Here is a 19787-nt window from a genome sequence, read left to right on the forward strand (position 1 = left end):
GCAATGGGGGATAGGAAGATATGTCTAATATATATTGAACTCTTATTGTGTGCCTGACACAGTGCTCACTGATATAAGCTGTTCACAAAAACTATTCCCGATGGTACCCAACAGAGTGATTTGAACGTTACAGATATTCAGTTGATAAGAGGGTAAAAGAAGCATATGTATGGTCTTTGATTTAAAGATTAGAGGAAGTATTAAGACTTCAGAGGTATCCATAGTATACCTTTGTGAATATGTGAGTCTGTTTATTTGGTCCTTTGCTGGTATTTCTATATATCAGTTCTCTCTAAAATACATTTGGGTCTTATTTGTTTTCTAAAATTCCTAGAGGCAATAAATGAACAGATAATTTAATTGCTACATGGTTACAAAGGAGAGAAGTTTGAATGTTTAAATTTCCCTTAGGAAGAAAATAGTATTTCATAGAGTGCTCTTCTGATACAGTAAGTGTACTAGTATAGATTTTTTAAAAAATCAAAATATTATTTTAGCAGTTTTAGATAGACACCAAGCACCACTTGTCAAGTGGATTACTAACTGACAATTTCTCTATCATACAATTTCACAGATGGAAAACCTTTAGCTCTGAAGGACCTATGGGAAAGAGTTCATGAGTGCTATAAGACACGGCTGCTGCAGGGACCATGGGACACAATTACCCAACAGGTTGGAGAGTATTTTCATTGTAGTATATGTGATTCTTCCCTTCTGCTCATCTTTTCTTTTTTTTCTTTTTTTCTTTTTTTTTTAGTGCCACACCTGCGTCATATGGAAGTTCCCACGCTTGGGGTCTAATCTGAGCTGTAGCCGCCAGCCAATACCACAGCCACAGCAACACCAGATCCGAGCGGCGTCTGTAACCACAGCTCGCAGCAATGTCAGATCCTTAACCTACTGAGCGAAGACAGGGATCAAACCCACAACCTCATGTTTCCTAGTTGAATTCGTTTCTGCTGCACCACAATGGGAACCCCTTTTCTTATTTCATTTCCTTATTTCTTTACAGATTTAAGTTTAGACAGTTTCCTTTAAAACATCTTCCTTGACCTAGGCTTGGTTTAGTCTCTGTTATAAGGCCTCATAGCACCCTATGATTTTCTTTCATAGTGCTTTTTACAAGTTGGCATAATTTCATAATTAAATAAAATTAATATTGTGGAGTTCCATGGTGGCCTAGCAGTTAAGGGTCTGATGGTGTCACTGCTGTGGCTCAGGTCACTGCTGTGGCATGGGTTTGATCCCTGGCCTGGGAACTTTTGCATGCTGTGGGTGCCACAAAAAAAAAAAAAAAAAAAGTCTGTGTCTTTTTCATTGCATACACCAAGAAATAGATGATTTAGCTTGTGTCACCTATAATGCTTCAGAGTTTCACTCATAGGTGCATTTGCAAAAAAAATAATAATAATAACTTTTGATTGATAATGGGTTCATAATAGTGATCTGAAAAAAGTTGAGAAAATAGATTTGTAAAAGTAGATATAAAGAGTAGATTTTAAGAAGTAGAGAAAAAAGATTTGTCAATCATATGTCATTATTACTGCCTTGATAAAATCAGCAGTTAATTATTTTAGAAATTTAAAAATACTTATCACCTTGCAACCAATCATACTCTCTTTAAAAATAATTTTTACTTATATAAAAAATTTTGTTTTTTCCCATGCTCTGTTAAGTTTAATCAAAGCTTCCTTTTAAAATGACTTTATCAGCCATTAGAATTTTTACGCCCTCTTATGTGTTTGATCATAATATGACAGTTTACCAATCAACTTAAGCATCTTAGCATCTCATAAGTAGTTCTTTGACAGTGACTGCAAATGACCATTTTTTAAGTTTTAATTGAGGATGAAACTAGGTTTAAGTGTATGTATCTTTCACACTGCCCCTCAAATTAATCCTCTTCTTTCCCTTCCCACTGTCACCTTCCTTGGTCAAGCCCTGTCATCTCACCTAGAACAATTAGTAAAGCCTCCTGCTTTTGACCTTCTGCTTCTTTCCTCCCTGTCCCTTCCCATAGTCACATCTTCCTAACCATGCTGTACTTATCTTACCCATGTGTAAACCCACAGTAGCTCTCCTAGGGCCGATGGCATGTGGTCTAAATGCCTCTCCTGAGTTTCACTGGGTACCACTCCCTGAATCCAACCTGCTCCTTTAAGCTTAGCTCCTACACCTCCATACTAACAATCTCAGCTTCTGCCAAACATGGCTGTTCATCTCCCTGAACCATCTTGTTGCAGTTTCTTGGAATTCTTTCCAGGTTTAATGCTTTCCCTGTTACCTTTGTTCTATCTTCATATTTCTTCTTCAGCCTTTTACATGTTCCTTTCTCGGAAACCACTTCAGCTCACAAAAACGGCCCGCTTTAAAAATCCCAGTTCTGCAGCCCAGGCATGAGTGGTTGCTGTGAAGAAGGATAATATAATGAGATATATGTGAAAATTCATCATAAAGATTTTTGGCAAGAGCATTTTATTTTATGCAAAGTGTTTTAGATTAACCTTTAAATATGTCAGGGTGAGCACTATGTGTTTCAACTTCCATTGTCTTGTCAGTGACCACAAACTGTCCAAAAATATGTACTGTAGAGTCAGAATCTACAGGACCAAGAAAATGTTTGGTTGTGAGAGTCAAGGAAGATAGCAAAGGATAGAGGGAGGAAGCATCCAAAAATATATGTATTTAACTTTGTCTTTTTTCTCTGGTCCTTCTCAATTACATTCTGCATTTTGCACCTGAGCCCGATTCTCTTTTTCTTTTTCTTTTTTTTTCTGTCACTGGCAGCCCTATTATTAATCTCCTCAGTTCAAACCTATAGCACAATCCTTGGTGGTCTATGTCATTGTGGGTTTTAATTCTACATGTTTCTTTTCTGACATATGACATATGAACAAAATTTTGAACTCAACCGTATTTTCTTAGTTTCCTAATTATGTTGCCAATAGATTTTGTTCCATTGATAGAATTTCTAACTCATTAAACCAACCACATGAACCAATCTGTATGTTGATAGTTTTTAATGGAATTGACTAATGTCTTTCAGTTTATATACAGGCATTTAATCATTACACTGACAGCCTGTTGGTGAACCATCTTTTTCCTACTTGTCAGAGTATGGTAGTAATGATCAAATCCTATCACAAGAAGCATTACTGTCTCAATACCAAGTATGAGGCCCACTTACTGGGAGAGATATTTGATAGGAGCAAACTAAACATAACTGTAACATTTAGGTGTTCTTTGGGAATTTGTCTTATTGGTATTGATCTGTGGACAGGTATCTCTACTTTTGATAACATACATTATTTAAGCATTAGAGTTGCTCATCACAGTGTGTGTCCAGGCACTGAAGACCTAGCAAGGGAAATGCATTTGGTGCCACTGTACTACCTTGGTATTTGAAAGTCATTATGAATGTTTACTTTGGAGGACTTAGCTTTTAATCCCAGTGTAGTTAATGGGTTGGTATTTACATACTCTTATTCACTTGAGATCTTTGAGAGAGTATGTCCTCATTTTTGTAAGGCCCTATGTGGAAGGAAAAAAGGGTGTCCTCAGTGCTGTGAAGGGGAGGGTGTGATACAGCACTGGGCGAAATGAGCTGATAGAATATTGGTGGCACCAAATAGGAGACACTGTTTCACAGAATTATACTAAAGAACCATTAGCTTGCAGACCGAACATGATAATAATATCCTGTCCTCCAGAGTTGCTTAAAAACAAAAGCAGCCTTTGCATAATGTAAAATGCATTTCACTTCATTTTCAGGCTTGATTGTGCTCATATAGTTTGTTGCTCTTCATCTTTAGTAATCACACTTCTGTTCTCTCAGCATTTGTCTTGATGATAAGGACCTATTCATGTCAGACATGAACCCTCTCTTTTGAAGACAAGCCACTCATGAATCTCATACATTTGATTATGGTGATTACTTACCTGCTTTTGTCCGATATTACGGACCTATGTATCATATCAGCTGTGCAGCCTAATGAAGAACTTCCAGAAGAAAGTGAACAGATGCCTAGTTGGATCTGCCTAAATTGGTACAGCAAATGTTATAACAATGATGATGGGAAGGTGTGAGCTCTATGTTTTAGGTAAAGAATTCCTGTAATCTTGACATGGGCTATAAAATCAGAAGATAAGAAATCATATCTTCAATTTTGCTTGAAGATATATGTGTTTATGTATGTGAGTCTGTAGGGGTCAGGTAAGTAATTTTTCCTTACTGTCTTCCTTTTTAAAAAATTATATTATGGAAATTATAAACATCTACAAAAGTTGAAATAATAGTATAATTCACTTACAAACTTTGGCCAAGGTTAGTTTGGTATCTCACCCAATCTGTAATTTTTTGGTAGCAAATCCTAGACAAGATATTATCCATAAATATTTAAGTACATATCTCTAAAAGACAAGGGCTCTACACAAATGATTATAGCAGCTTTAATAGTAAGAGCCCACATGGAAACAACTCTGAAGTCCACAGAGTGGATGGTTAAACAAACCGGTACATCCTTACCACAGATACTACTCAGCAATACAAAGTGCCCAACTGTTGAAACACTTGGCAACCTGGATGAATTTCCAGAGAATTATTTAGTGCAAAAAGTCAGCCCCCAAAAGTTACGTAGTATATGATCCCATTTATTTGACTTTTTTTTTTTTTAAATGGCTGCACCCATGGAATATAGAAGTTCCTGGGCCAGGGATTGAATCCGAGCCTCAGTTGCAACCCCAGATGCTGTATTTGGATTCTTAACCCACTGCACCATAGCAGAACTCCTATCTAACAGGAAATGAAAAAATTATAGATTGGAGAATAAATTACAGTTATCAGAGATTAGAAGGGGGTTATGGGTGAGAGGTAAGTGAGCATGGTTATAAAAGGCAACTAGGGAACCTTGTGGCAATGGAAAGATTCTGTATCTGACTGCATCGATGTCCGTATCTTGGTTGTGATAATGTACTATAGTTTTGCAAGATGTTACCATTGGGGGGACCTGAGTGAAGCGTATGAGTGATCTCTTTGTATCATTTCTTTCAACTGCTTGTGAATCCACATTTATCTCAAAATTTATTTTTAAAAGGTAAGGATTCTTTTAAAAGCATAACCACAATTGTACTAGCACAACTAAAGTTGTTAATAATTTCTTAATATCATTAAATAAGCATGTGCTTAAGTTTCTCCAGTTGTTTCTTCTTCCCACCCTTCCTTGCTTGATTTATTTATTTATTTATTTATTTATTTATTTATTTATTTATTTATTTATTTTGGTCTTTTTGCCATTTCTTGGGCCGCTCCTGCGGCATATGGAGTTTCCCAGGCTAGAGGTCGAATCGGAGCTGTAGCCATCAGCCTACTCCAGAGCCACAGCAACGTGGGATCCGAGCCGCATCTGCAACCTATACCACAGCTCATGGCAATGCCGGATCCTTTAACCCACTGAGCAAGGGCAGGGACCGAACCTCGCAACCTCATGGTTCCTAGTCGGATTCGTTAACCAGTGCACCACGACAGGAACTCTGCTTGTTTTGTTTTTAAATATAGCTTCTTTGAATCAGGATCCAAATAAGGTTTATACAAAATGGTTAATGTCTCTTAAGACTTTTGAAACTAAGATTCTCTTTCCTTCCTCTCTTTTCCTCATAGGTTTTGTTAAAAAAAAACATGGTCGTTTGTATTTGCAGCATATGCAGCCTGGATTTTTTTCCCCCCTTAATTATATCTTTGTAGTATTTACTGTGTTCCTCCCTTTTTTTTTTTTTTTTTTTGTCTTTTCTAGTGCCGCACCGGTGGCATATGGAAGTTGCTAGGCTAGGGGTCTAATCGGAGCTGTAGCCGCCGGCCTATGCCACAGACACAGCAACGCGGGATCCGAGCCGTGAGCCACGTCTGTGACCTACACCACAGCTCAGGGCAACGCCAGATCCTTAACCCACTGAGCGAGGCCAGGGATCAAACCTTGCAACCTCATGGTTCCTAGTCAGATTCATTAACCACTGCGCCACAAGGGGAACACCCTCCCTATTTTTTATGTACACTCAGATCTGGAAGCTTGATCAGATTTAGTTTTTTTTTTTTTTTTATGGCAAGAATACTTTATCAGTGATTCTGAATACTTTTATGAGGAGGCATATAATATTTGGTTATCACTTTTTTGTGTGATGTTAGCAGCAATTGATGATTATTGCCTAGCCCATTAATTCATTATAGGGTTTGCAAAATCGTGATGTTCTAATTATATCATTCGTTATTTATTAGCTGAACTACTACAGTTTCCCACACTAGCTTAGTTACTTGAGGTGTACTTTCTACACACAAGGCAGGATAAATGCTTGATTCTTTCTCTTTATGTTCTAGCTTTCAAGATGATGAGTTGTTTCTCTAGCATCCTCCAGAGGTAACCAAGAAAGTTTTTAAATTTTTTTAATTATAGTTGATTTACAATATTCTGTCAATTTCTGCTGTACAGAAAAGTGACCCAATTTTATAAATATATATATATGTATTCTTTTTCTCACATTATCATGCTCCATCACAAGCTATTTCGTTGCTTATCCACTCTAAATGCAATAGTTTGCATCTATTAACCCCAAATTCCCAGTCCATCCCACTCCTTCCCTCTCCCCTTTGACAACCACAAATCTGTTCTCCATTAGTTTGTTTCTTTTCTGTATATAGGTTAATTTTGTCATATATTAGATTCCAGATATAAATGATATCATATGGTATTTGTCTTTCTCTTTCTGACTTACTTCACTTCATATGAGTCTCTAGTTCCATCCATTGTTGCTGCAGATGGCATTATTTTGTTCTTTTTATGGCTAGGTAGTACTCCATTGTGTCTACGTACCACATCTTCTTAATCCATTCATCCGTTGATGGACATTTAGGGTAGTTTCCATGTCTTGGCTATTGTGAATAGTGCTGCAGTGAACATAGGAGTGTATGTTATCTTTTTAAAGGAAAGTTTTGTCTGGATATATGCCCAGGAGTGGGATTGCTGGTTCATATGGTAACACTCTATTTAGTTTTCTGAGGTACCTCTAAGTTTAAAAAGCGATCATGCAACTGAATAGACATTTCTCCAAAGAAGGCACACAGATGGCCATTAAGCACATGAAAAAATGCTCAACATCACTAATTATTAGAGAAATGCAAATCAAAACTACAATAAGGTACCACTTCAAGTGGTCAGAATGGCCATCATTAGTAAGTCTATAAATAACAAATGCTGGAGAAGGTATGGAGAAAGGGAACCCTCCTACATTGTTGGTGGGAATGTAAATTGGTACAACTACTATGGAAACAGTATGGGGGTACCTCAAGAAAGTTTTTTTTTAATGATAATAAATCATGGATGTAAATGTTTTATGCATTTCAGTTCATTCTAATGATTATATTTACTGATGCTTAATTTGTCTCATCTTTGACCAGTAAACATTTCTGAGTTATCTCTAACTTATTTTGATACAACCCAAATAGCTTTGATGGCTTCTTGCTTTTTGATATGACAAGTTGTTGCACATTCAAATTGTGCAGTTCCTGCCTAGACTTGGCATCATCTATCTTCCAAGGAGGCTTGCTTCCTTTTAGAGCCTTTATCTAAGTGCCGCACCAGAGTAGATTTAGCTAACTTTGGGCACCACCACTGTATGACCTTGGGCAAATTACAAAAACTCTCTGTGTCTTATTTTTCCACTAGAGATAATGGCAACATCTACATAGATTTGGTGGGAAGACTAATAAAGAGTGTTGTATACAAAACATCCTGTGTCCTTTCAGATAAATTCTGAAGGTACATTGTTTTCTGATTTTACATGTCTGGGGAGGGCTGTCTGAGTACAAGTGAATGAATGGGATTAGGTGAAAGAAGTAGAAAGAAACTCAATGACTATTCTTCCCATGTGACTCCACACAAGTACTGTGAGAGAGTTGGACTAGGAGGAGCTGCATACACATTTTGCATGTCCCAGATACCACTGGTTTCATTGTGAAGACTTTAGCATGTCTAAAACATGCAAAGGTATGATAATTAATTTCAGTGAGTTTTTATTATAGTTCCATGATAAATCTCTCAGGGTGAAAAAACAAAATCAAAGCACAACAAAAAATAAAACTCCTTAGGTACTTTTTGGTGAATAGATTGTCTTTGACTCTCAATGATGCAGGAAGTTGCTGGTTAAGAATTTGTAAATAATGAAGCTTGATATGTTGCCTGGTGATTTGTAATGATGGCAGATAAACTGATGATTTAATTGTGCTTCCTCTAGTAATAATCCTAAGCACTCAAGTGAAGTTCCAGTGATTGGCTTTCTTCTGAACTCAGTCTCCCTGGAGTCTTTAGGCATCTCTTTTACACAACATCCGATAACTGACTTTTAACTGTTCCTATTTTAAATAATACAAATCAATTAAAACACACAGCTGTTTAACAAACTCCTCAGTGTTGGTATAGGTCTCGGTGGGTATTTCCTGATGGCTCATAATGACATCAATTTAGTGCACCTGGTAGGATCAGTGTGAACTGGAAGTGGCTTAATTCTTAAATGACAAGAAAATTAAGAAGCCTTTATGGATTGCTGCTGCTGCTGCTGCTTCAGAATCACTGCCAGCTCCATTGCTGGCTCTTCCATGATGGAGTTTTGTTTAAATTGGACTGCAGATATCATGTGATTATTTTCTCAATAATTTGCAGCTAATTTTTGATTCTGAGTTTCTAGGTGTTCGCTCTGGACTTTAATTTATCACCTTCCGGAGTAGGTTTATAGTGCCACAGTAAATGTATCTACCTTGCAGACTTTTTGTAGAAACCTTCAGTGTTTTAAAAGTATTCGGTAATTCCATCACACTTCCCTGTCTTTGGAGAGTGAAATATGAGTCATTGTTGTAGGTCACTTTCTTTGTTATCCTAGTGCAATGACAACAGTGATATTTTCCTTTGTCCCTGTTAGTAAGTATTTTTAGATTGTTGATCTGGACATGCAATGGGACTTTCTCTCTCTCTCTCTCTTTTTTGTCTTTTTAGCGCTGAACCCATGGCATATGGAAGTTGCCCAGCTAAGGGGTTGAATTGGAGCTGTAGCTGCCAGCCTACACCACAATCACAGCAATGCAGGATCCAAGCCACCTCTGTGACCTACACCACAGCTCACAGCAATGCTGGATCCTTAACCCACTGAACAAGGCTGGGGATTGAACCCGTTTCTTCATGGATGCTAGTTGGGTTCCTTACTACTGAGCCACACCAGGATCCTGCATTGGGACTTTTAATATTTTTTGAATGCTGATGCTGTGGATTTCATACATTGTCAGAGTAACTGACTTTCCATATTCATTTTTTTTTTTATCAATTCAGAAGTATCCTCTGTCACTCACACTCTATTGTGCTTTTCTTGTTTTGAGGTAAAAAATATATTTTTATAAGCTTTGTTTGTTTCTCAGGCTTTCTTTACATTAAGAAGTATATGGGAGTTCCCATCGTGGCACAGTGGCTAACAAATCTGACTAGGAACCATGAGGTTGCAGGTTCGATCCCTGGCCTTGCTCAGTGGGCTAAGGATCCGGCGTGGCCATGAGCTGTGGCATAGGTAGAAGACACAACTCGGATCTCGAGTTGCTGTGGCTCTGGTGTAGGCTGGTGGCTACAGCTCCCATTAGACCCCTAGCCTGGGAACCTCCATATGCCATGAGTGTGGCCCTAGAAAAGGCAAAAAGACAAAAAAAATCAAAATAAATAAAAAGTATAGGATTTTCTAAGGAATGTACAGATGTATGTGTGACTGGGTCATGTTGATATACAGTAGAAAACTGACAGAACACTGTAAACCAGCTATGATGGAAAAAATAAAAATCATTAAAAAAAAGAAGTATATGAAAGTTTTTTCTCATTACCTTTGACTAAATTAATTTTTTTCTCAAAATCTCTTTGGCTTTCCATCCTGGAGTATCTTTGAAAATCTTAACTTCATACTAAATGCTATTTAGGCATTAGTATAATATTACTTTCTCCTTTAGCTTTTAGTTATTAATTTCCAAGAGGTTTTGTTTTATTCTATTTCAATGAGAGTTTAGGCTTAAAGACTTAAATGTAAGGCAAGACACTATCAAACTCCTAGAAGAGAACATAGGCAAAACATTTTCTGACATCAACCTTACAAATGTTTTCTTAGGTCAGTCTCCCAAGGCAACAGAAATAAAAGCAAAAATAAACCAATGGGACCTAATCAAACTGACAAGCTTTTGCATTGCAAAGGAAACCATTAAAAAAAAAAAAAGAAAGACAACTTACAGAATGGTAGAAAATAGTTTCAAATGATGCAACTGGCCAAGTCTTAATCCCTAAAATATGCAAACAACTTATACATCTCAACAGCAAAAAAACCAACAACCCAGTTGAAAAGTGGACAAAAGACCTGAATAGACATTTCTCCAAAGAAGATATACAGATGGCCAACAAGCTCATGAAAAAATGCTCAACATCACTGATTATTAGAGAAATGCAAATCAAAACTACTGAGATAGCACCTCACACCAGTCAGAATGGCCATCATTAATAAGTCCACAAACAACAAATGCTGGAGAGAGTGTGGAGAAAAGGGAACACTCCTGTGCTGTTGGTGGGAATGTAAATTGGTACAACCGCTGTGGAAAACAGTCTGAAGGTACCTCAGAAAACTAAATATAGGACTACCATATGACCCAGCAATCCCACTTCTGGGCAAATATCCAGACAAAAATTTCCTTGAAAAAGATACATATACCCCTATGTTCACTGCAGCACTATTCACAATAGCCAGGACTCAGAAACAACTTAAATGTCCATCAACAGATGAATGGATTAAGATGTGGTATACATACACAATGGAATACTGCTTAGCCATAAAAAGAACAAAATAACGTCATTTACAGTAGCATGGATGGAACTAGAGACTCTTATATGGAGTGAAATAAGTCAGAAAGACAAATACCATATGGTATCACATATCTGGAATCTAATATATGGCACAAATGAACCTTTCCACAGAAAAGAAATGCATGGACTTGGTGAACATACTTGTGGTTGCCAAGGGGGAGGGAGAGGGAGTGGGATGGACTGGGAGTCGGGGGTTAATAGGTGCAAACTATTGCATTTGCAGTGGATAAGCTATGCAATCCTGCTGTATAGCACTGGGAACTATATCTAGTCACTTGTGATGGAGCATAATAATGTGAGAAGAAGAATGTGTGTGTGTGTGTGTGTGTGTGTGAGAGAGAGAGACTGGGTCACTTTGCTGTACAGTAGAAAGGTGATAGAACACTGTAAACTAATTATAATGGAAAAAATAAAAATCATTTAAAGAAGTAAGAGTTTAAGATATATAAGTAAACGAGTAATGTATTTCCTGTAAGTAACCAGATTATTCTGGTATATTTGAGTTTTATTTCTTTAAACTGGAATTTTTTTCACTAGGTAATAAAAAGAAGAGACTAGTTAGTTAATGTTCTTGGTCATCTATTTATCTGGTTGAGTAGAATATTGCTTAGCTTTTTACCGTCAAAGTTGAACTTTTGACTCAGCACATACCCTGAATTAATATAAGGACTTACATTAAAGAATTTTCCAGCATTTCATTGATCCATAGAACTTTTATTACTAAAAAAGGAGCAGCTTATAAATGTGAAAATAAAATACCATTTAAAATATTTAATAATTAATTTTAATATTACTCATCTTAGCACATTTCATTTTGATAATTACCTACCATCAATTTTTAATTTTTAATAAACATCTTAGTTCCAAAACTTCAAGTTTGAGGAATATTTATATTCTCATTTCCATTTTTGAGAAAAAGGTTATTGGTGGGTGGTAAAGCAGCAGCTAGAGGCAGGTAGACAAGCCTGGGAGAGCAGAAGGGGGCAGGCCCAGGACCCAAAGGGTGGAAGATATACTCTGCAGACAGGCTTTTCCAGATGCCTGTAAGGGTATAAGTTTCCTAAGAAAGATGCTATTTGTTTCACCTTATTTTTGGCGCAATGGTTGCTGCATATTCCTATTTTACGATGCAATTATTTCACTTTTCTTTTTTCATTCTACTTCCTACCCCCTTCACCTTCTCTTTTCACCTGTTGTTTTCCTGGTTCTTTTCCATGTCAGCTGTCAGATTCCCCATATTACATCTGTGGTTTGTATTTCATAGTTTAAAATTTGGCCCATAAATATAGATAATACTAAAATATATAAAGGGTGTAGGCAAGTTATTACAGTAACTGCATGCTGATGTTATTTTCTCAGTATATTAATTCATTTATACTTCCCTCTGTCCGGTCTGAATTTCAGAAATATTTAAAGTGGTATATATACGTACACTTAAATATAATATCAATACATATACTGTGAACATAAAAGCATGTGAATAAGAACTAAGTGATGGAGGACAGTTTTACAGAAAACCTAGTCTAAGGGACATTTCTGAGCTTTCTAGAACACAGATAACAAAAAGGGAAAACCAATTAAATACATGGTTTCATTCTGTTATGGAAGGAAGCAGACAAGTTTATCCAGAAAGACAAACTTTTTTCTTATGTTAAATTTTATGAAGGTAATTTTACAAATACGAAAAAAATTATCTCTTTTATAGGTACTACTTAAATCCAGCTTTAGGAGATGGGAAGGGAGGAATGTTCAGTTGCAGTCGTGCTAGAGAGCTATAGCAATATTCTCTGTGTGCAGGTTAACACTGTAAAGGCCCTTAATAGCAGCTTACTGTTCAGATTCAGCTTATAAATATATTTTGAGGAGTTCCCGTCGTGGCGCAGTGGTTAAAGAATCCGACTAGGAACCATGAGGTTGCGGGTTCGGTCCCTGCCCTTGCTCAGTGGGTTAACGATCCGGCGTTGCCGTGAGCTGTGGTGTAGGTTGCAGAGGCGGCTCGGATCCCGTGTTGCTGTGGCTCTGGCGTAGGCCGGTGGCAGTGTGTTAACGATCCGGCGTTGCCGTGAGCTGTGGTGTAGGTTGCAGAGGCGGCTCGGATCCCGTGTTGCTGTGGCTCTGGCGTAGGCCGGTGGCTACAGCTCCGATTCAACCCCTAGCCTGGGAACCTCCATATGCCGCGGGAGCGGCCCAGGAAATAGCAACAACAACAACAACAACAAAAAAGACAAAAAGAGAAAAAAAATAAAAATAAATAAATAAATATATATTTTGAGTGCTTGGAGAGTTTTTTGGACTGGGTATGTGCTCTGTAGTTAACCATGGTCACTTCCCCTTCCTATCAGCTTGTACTCTATTTCACTTATTTTGCCTGCCTGTCTTTAAAGTTCAGTTTGCCTATTCCTATACTGATAACAAGATACAAAGAAAAAAGAGTTTAGAGATTCCGCATGATTCTGAATGTATGAATCTCAGTACATATCTTGGACTGTCCTCAAAAGTGCTATCATGTGAGCTTAAAATTTTTTAATAACTTATTTTTTCTGACCAAAAGTAATTCACATTGATTATTTTTAATAAAACACACAATAGAATAGCATAAAGAAAAATAAAAATTATTCAACCTATAAACATTATAAATAAAATACATGTAAAACATAAATTTATAAACATTATAAATTACCACTATTAACCTTCCAGTACATAGCTTTCTAGAAACATTATATGTTTTTTCATATGATTGTTAAATATATATTCACACATATATATTATTGTTTTTTTTCTTTTTGTCTTTTAGGGCCACACCTGCAGCACATGGAGGTTCCCAGGCTAGGGGTCGAATTGGAGCTACACATGCCGGCCTTCACCACAGCCACAGCAACGCAGGATCTAAGCCTTGTCTGTGACCTACATCACAGCTCATGGCAATGCCAGATCCTTAACCCACTGAGCAAGGCCAGGGATTGAACACGCAACCTCATGATTCCTAGTTGGATTCGCTTCTGCTGCGCCACTGCAGGAACTCCACACATTTATATATTATGTATAAATATACACAAATACAAATAGGATAGCACTAGGCACTTGGGTTTTGAAATTTACATCACAGATATCTTTTCATGCCAATATTTATTTATCTATTTATTTTTTGCTTTTTAGGGCCTCACCCATGGCATATGGAAGTTCTCAGGCTAGGGGTCGAGTCAGAGCTACAGCTGCTGGAGTACTCCACAGCCACAGGAATGTGGGATCTGAGCTGCATCTGCAACCTACACCGCAATGCTGGATCCTTAACCCCTAGCAAGGCCAGAGATTGAACCCACATCCTCATGTATACTTGTTGGATTCATTACCACTGAGCCACAGATAGATATAAAATTTATTTATATTTATATAAATCAAATATAAATTTAAATACATCTAAATTTTCCTTTTAGTAACTACACAGAATTCCATTTTAAAGCAAGTACCATAATTGTTTTATCCAGTTTTATGTTGTGGACATTGAGTTCTTTTCCAATTGTTTGTATTTTAAATAGTTCCTAAGTGAACATGCTTGTACATACAATTTATGCAGTTGTCAGATTATTTCTATGTAATAAATTTTTAGAAGTGGAATTTCTGAGTCAATAAGTATTCATTTTTAAATATTTTGTTAGAGAGTCCCATTGTCAATTTCAGAGAAGATGTCCTAACTCCTCCTACCATCAGTATATTAGAGAACCCTTTCCCTAAGTGCTGGCTGGCCATAATTGTTCTTTTTAATTTGTTACAGTCTGATGTCAGCTAGGCTTCTGATTGGAGCCATGTATCCAACAAGTGAACACCTAAGTTATGAACCAAATGTGGTTTTTCTTGCACTTGATTAGCACATACATTTTAGACACTGGGGAAGTTGATATATGGTCTGAATTAAAGGGTCTGATTTGCATTCTTGCCAAGACTGAGCATTCTTTCTGCTGTCCAAAAGCGCCTGTATGCATGCCTGCTGGCAGGGCTGAGGCTTTTCTTTGTAAGCTATATTAATTTTGCACAAATGATTGAGCAAAACTCTATGGAAGCACAGAAGTCCTGCTCCATAAACATGGCTCTTGGATGGCAAGATTTTTGTGAGCTGGAGTTATCAGTCATCCACCTCACCCAGAAAACAAGACTCGAGTGGGATTTTTGATTGAGTAAAACTGTATTGGAGCAGGCCTTCCAGGATGAGGTAACTATTAATACACCCCCCTCCAAACAATAAAGGGGTTGGCATTTCAAATACTTTCAAAATACCATCCATTTGGGTCCTAAAAAATGTCTTCTAAAACTGACAAATTTGATTTTGGCATAGTTGTGCTTGAGCTGTTCCTCTTGGCAGTAATTGGCTGCAAGATTAATGTATTCTTTAAGTAGAACCAGGTCATCACCATATAGATGGGTGCTTGTCTTTCTGTTTGCTGTTACAGGAAATCAAGTACTCACTTCTGAAAGCTCTATGAAATTGGAAATGAATTTAAAAGTGTGGGGCATGAATGCTACTCTATTATATAACCTTTTAAGATTAGAATTTATCTTGTCTAAAGGTTTTTCAGTAACAATAGCTTCCACTTAGGAAGCATTTCCAAAGTGCCAAGTATTCTTTTAAATACTTTACACATTATTTCGCTTAATTTCCTGAAGACCCATATTAGGCTGATTCTGTTCTCTACATTTTAGAGAAAATGAATTGAAGCATGAGAACATCAGATAACATGCTGGTAGTCAACATCTATTTAAGTGACAAAACCAGAATTTGAACTCATGTTCATGAACTCGTGAGTTTGAGAGTTCTATTCTTAACCACTATGGTTTCATTCCTTCCACATTATATATCATATTCTCATGATGTTATCACATTAAAGGTAGGTTAAAGTAGATCTGATCCATTTTGGGGTCATGGACCTCTTTGAGGATCAGATGAAAAGTCCAGGACCTTTTCCTAGACACACACAATTTTGCAACCCTAATGAAGGAGGACATTGAAATCTTTAGAATTTATAGTGGCTGTAGTGGATTAGAACTCAACAGCTGTTTCCCCACTCTCCTTCTTTTGTTCCCTTCCTTTACTGCAGACACAGGAAAGTTAAAACATAATTCTCCATCTCACTCTTGTAGACAGGCCTGAATTTGATTTAGGTTCATCATTTTGGTTGCATTTGTGCAGGATTTGGAAGACAGAAGTACTAGAGGCTATACTTTGTTGGGAGTCCTGTGGATCGTGAAGGTTATCTGTGCGGCTTCAACATCCAGGCACTAGCTCTGGGTGTGTCAAGAGGCAGCAGATGGGGCAGCCATTTTGCTGGTATGAATTGCAGCAAATGTGATGTACCCCTGGAGGTGGCCACAGTAGAGGCAAGTTTCTGATCAAGGGGGTGGAATTGAGATTCTAGAATGGCAGATTCCTTGACCTGAAAAGAGGTGTTATGTCCCATGGTCTCTAGTTCTCCAGGTGGCTTTGGGAATTGTTTCTGGAAAGTCACATAGAATTTGTTTATTCAGCCCTCCCAATGCGGGCTTCAGTTATACAGAGGAGATTCTGGTTTTTGCAACTGAACTTTGACTGATACAGTATTATATGGCTGGGCCAGAGTATAGTTTTTTCAACAGATTGGGAGTTGGGCTCTGAAGTCAGAAACGTTTGGGTTCTTACTCATGTTCTACTTATTAGCAGTGTGACTGAGGGAAAATTATTTGACATTTCACCTTTCTCTTTTGCAAAATGGGACATTAATGGAAATCAATTTCTATATGGGGACTGTTAAAAGGACTACTCCATTGGGTTGTTGTGAGAATTATGTGAGTTGGTGCATGTGATGCGCCTAGCATAATGATTGGCATATAGTTGATGCTAAGAATGTGAATTTATTAATGTCACTAACCTGTAAATACTGTGAAGAAGAAAAGCAGTGGGCAGAATTTCTGTATTAAATAAAATACAGCACTGCAGTGGTCCGTAGAATAATTGGTGAGCTTCAATTTCCTACAACGGTATATTCACAGGCTCAAAGTGGTAGCTAATATTGAGAAGAAAGCCAGTACAGAGTACTTAGGGGTCATATTAGCTTAGTTAACTAGATAAAGTCTTTTGTAGTTCTCATTCAAAGAGCATTCAAAAAATTCTGCTAGTGAATCTCCTTCCTCAGGAGAGACCTTCAGCTTTAGATGGCTATTTCAACATGCTGGTCTTTTTTTTTTTAATGTTATTTATTTATTTACTTATTTATTTTTTAATATGATGAGGTTGGCAAATCAGGGAAAGAATGTCCTAAGGCTGAAAGAACAGAAGTATCCCATCTAGCCCATAAGTAGAAACCATCTCCACAGTGCTTCCCCCTGGGCCACAACATGAGCAGTTACACTTTATAATCTGTAGTGGTTACTGGGCCTATGTCTAAACCTACAGCATCCCACTGACATATAGAAATGTCTCAGCATATCCTCCAATACATCTGGAATTGATTTTTTTAAATTTTTTAAAGAAAGAAGTAATTCTGAGAATAAATTTTTAAAAATTGCTAGATATATGGAGTTCCCGTCGTGGCACAGTGGTTAACGAATCTGACTAGGAACCATGAGGTTGTGGGTTCGATCCCTGCCCTTGCTCAGTGGGTTAAGGATCTGGCGTTGCTGTGAGCTGTGGTGTAGGTTGCAGACACAGCTCGGATCCCGCGTTGCTGTGGCTCTGGCATAGGCCGGTGGCTACGGCTCCGATTAGACCCCTAGCCTTCGAATCTCTATATGCTGTGGGAGCAGCCGTAGAAAAGACAAAAAGATATAAATAAATAAATAAATTAAATAAAGGAAAAAATTGCTAGATATAAGAAAGTGAAGTGGATATTAAGGCTTCTTTCCCAGTAACATTAAAAGGTAAGGATGGAGTTCCCATCGTGGCGCAGTGGTTAACGAATCCGACTAGGAACCATGAGGTCGCGGGTTTGGTCCCTGCCCTTGCTCAGTGGGATAATGATCCGGCATTGCCGTGAGCTGTGGTGTAGGTTGCAGACGCGGCTCGGATCCCGCATTGCTGTGGCTCTGGCATAGGCCGGCAGCTATAGCTCCAATTAGACCCCTAGCCTGGGAACCTCCATATGCCGCAGGAGCGGCCCAAGAAATGGCAAAAAGACAAAAAAAAAAAAAAAAGTAAGGAAACACAGTTCAGGTATAATTTGTTCAATTATATTGAATAGCCAACAAGGCTAACTAAATTTTAAAATAAGTGTTCTTTATTTATGGGCAAAATATGTCTAAGAATTTTGCACTGTTTGTGCAGTAAAAACATAACTGTTTCATCAAATTGCTGAAATGTCCTCAGCATTATGCTAGTAATCGTGGCGAAGCCAGAGGACATACAGGGTATTTACCTGAGTAGAAAATGTGTGTCATATATTGAAAAGAGAATGGAAATATGCATGGATTCTGTGATATAAGCTGGTGAAAGGAGTTAAATTGAATACATGTCTAAGTAGCTTCCTCTAATCAATATCCTCCTTTCCATCAGGCTTTTTCCCCATCCCCACTCCCACTCCCAGCCTTAGCCAAGTAGTCTTACTAGCAGAGAATGCAGTGGCTTGTCCCTTACACCCTCACACTGCTATTCAGGCAGGTTTTTCAAACTTAGACTTGTTAATCTACAGCCAGTGGGGAACTCCACAAAAGGACATCCACAGTCAATGTTTTAGACCTTGGAAAGTTGCTTAGGTAAGCTGTTTAAAGTTCCTAAAGTTTTCCTCCTCCCCCTTGCTTTGAAGGTGGTCATATGATCAAATTAATTGTAAACAGACGTTAAAGTCGACAATGTTTTTAAGAGTCCTGTAAAGTGATCACTTTTAATCCTCCAAAGTCCATCTCCTAGATAGAAATAATCAACAAATTGTGATTATTTTCCACATTTTATTTGAATTTCTTCACAGGCATGTTTGACACCAGTGTCACCACTGGGAAAGGCTAAATGATCAGTAGTGCTGGTCTCTTGAATATGTGAATGATATTTCCCCTTGGACTTTGATTTAAGTTACTACAAATTTGACTATTTTCTCCATTGATCAAAATGGCTATCATTAAAATGTATATATGTATGTGTGACTGGGTCACCTTGCTGTATAGTAGAAAACTGACAGACCAGCTTTGATGGAAAAAATAAAAATCATTTAAAAAAAAATGGCTATCACTGTGGCTGTGGACCATACAGAAACAGACTTCTCAAACTAGGTCTTTCTTCCACTGATGGAGCTTTGATCAAATGATTATCATTTTGTATACTCCAATCTCCTAAAATTTTTGTGTCAGCTAACTGGGGTTTCACACAGGGTTTAGGGAAGCCCCACGTATGAGTGAGGGTCTCTTGAGGCTATTGTGTGTATGTGTGAAGGCGTGTGCGAGGGGTTGAGGGGACAAATTTGGAAGCAGCCAAGTAAGGTAGATGGGTCTTTGGAGGCCTGCACCTTACTGAAGTCAAAGCACCTCCACTTTCTTCTGATTTTTCGTTCCTTTTAAGATTTTATTTGCAAAAAGTTTTCCGCTGCTTTAAAATGTTTGAAAATGTCTGAGCTAAGCTAGAGAACATATTGGCCAGATATAATTCAAAAGACTGTCAAGTTAAAGCTAGACAACTAACATTGCTTTGTTCCTTGACAGGGAGAGTTTTGGATATGTCAGATCTATCTTTTGAGGGAGTTTAATCAGGAATATGTAAGTCCATATTGGTTCCAGCAGGTTGCTCAGGAAACAATCCTTTTGGTCTTAACTGAGATTAGTATGGCCAGGCTTACCTTTGCATCTGCTAAAGTTATTTTGTGAAGCAATTGAATAAAAATAGTTCTTAGATTCCTCAGCCTTGGATATAACAGT

General features: G+C 37.7%; 1 protein-coding gene across 1 annotated transcript in view; it reads left to right on the plus strand.

Moving 5' to 3' along the window:
• Positions 1–19787, plus strand: part of ATG10 (autophagy related 10) — a 225560-nt gene that overhangs the window by 155614 nt on the left and 50159 nt on the right. The window contains exon 5 of the mRNA XM_047778220.1: positions 575–672. Within this exon, the coding sequence (XP_047634176.1) occupies positions 575–672 (98 nt within the window). The remainder of the gene's footprint in view (positions 1–574; positions 673–19787) is intronic.

The sequence above is a fragment of the Phacochoerus africanus genome, chromosome 4 (genome assembly GCF_016906955.1).
Source record: "Phacochoerus africanus isolate WHEZ1 chromosome 4, ROS_Pafr_v1, whole genome shotgun sequence".
Classification (NCBI taxonomy): domain Eukaryota; kingdom Metazoa; phylum Chordata; class Mammalia; order Artiodactyla; family Suidae; genus Phacochoerus; species Phacochoerus africanus.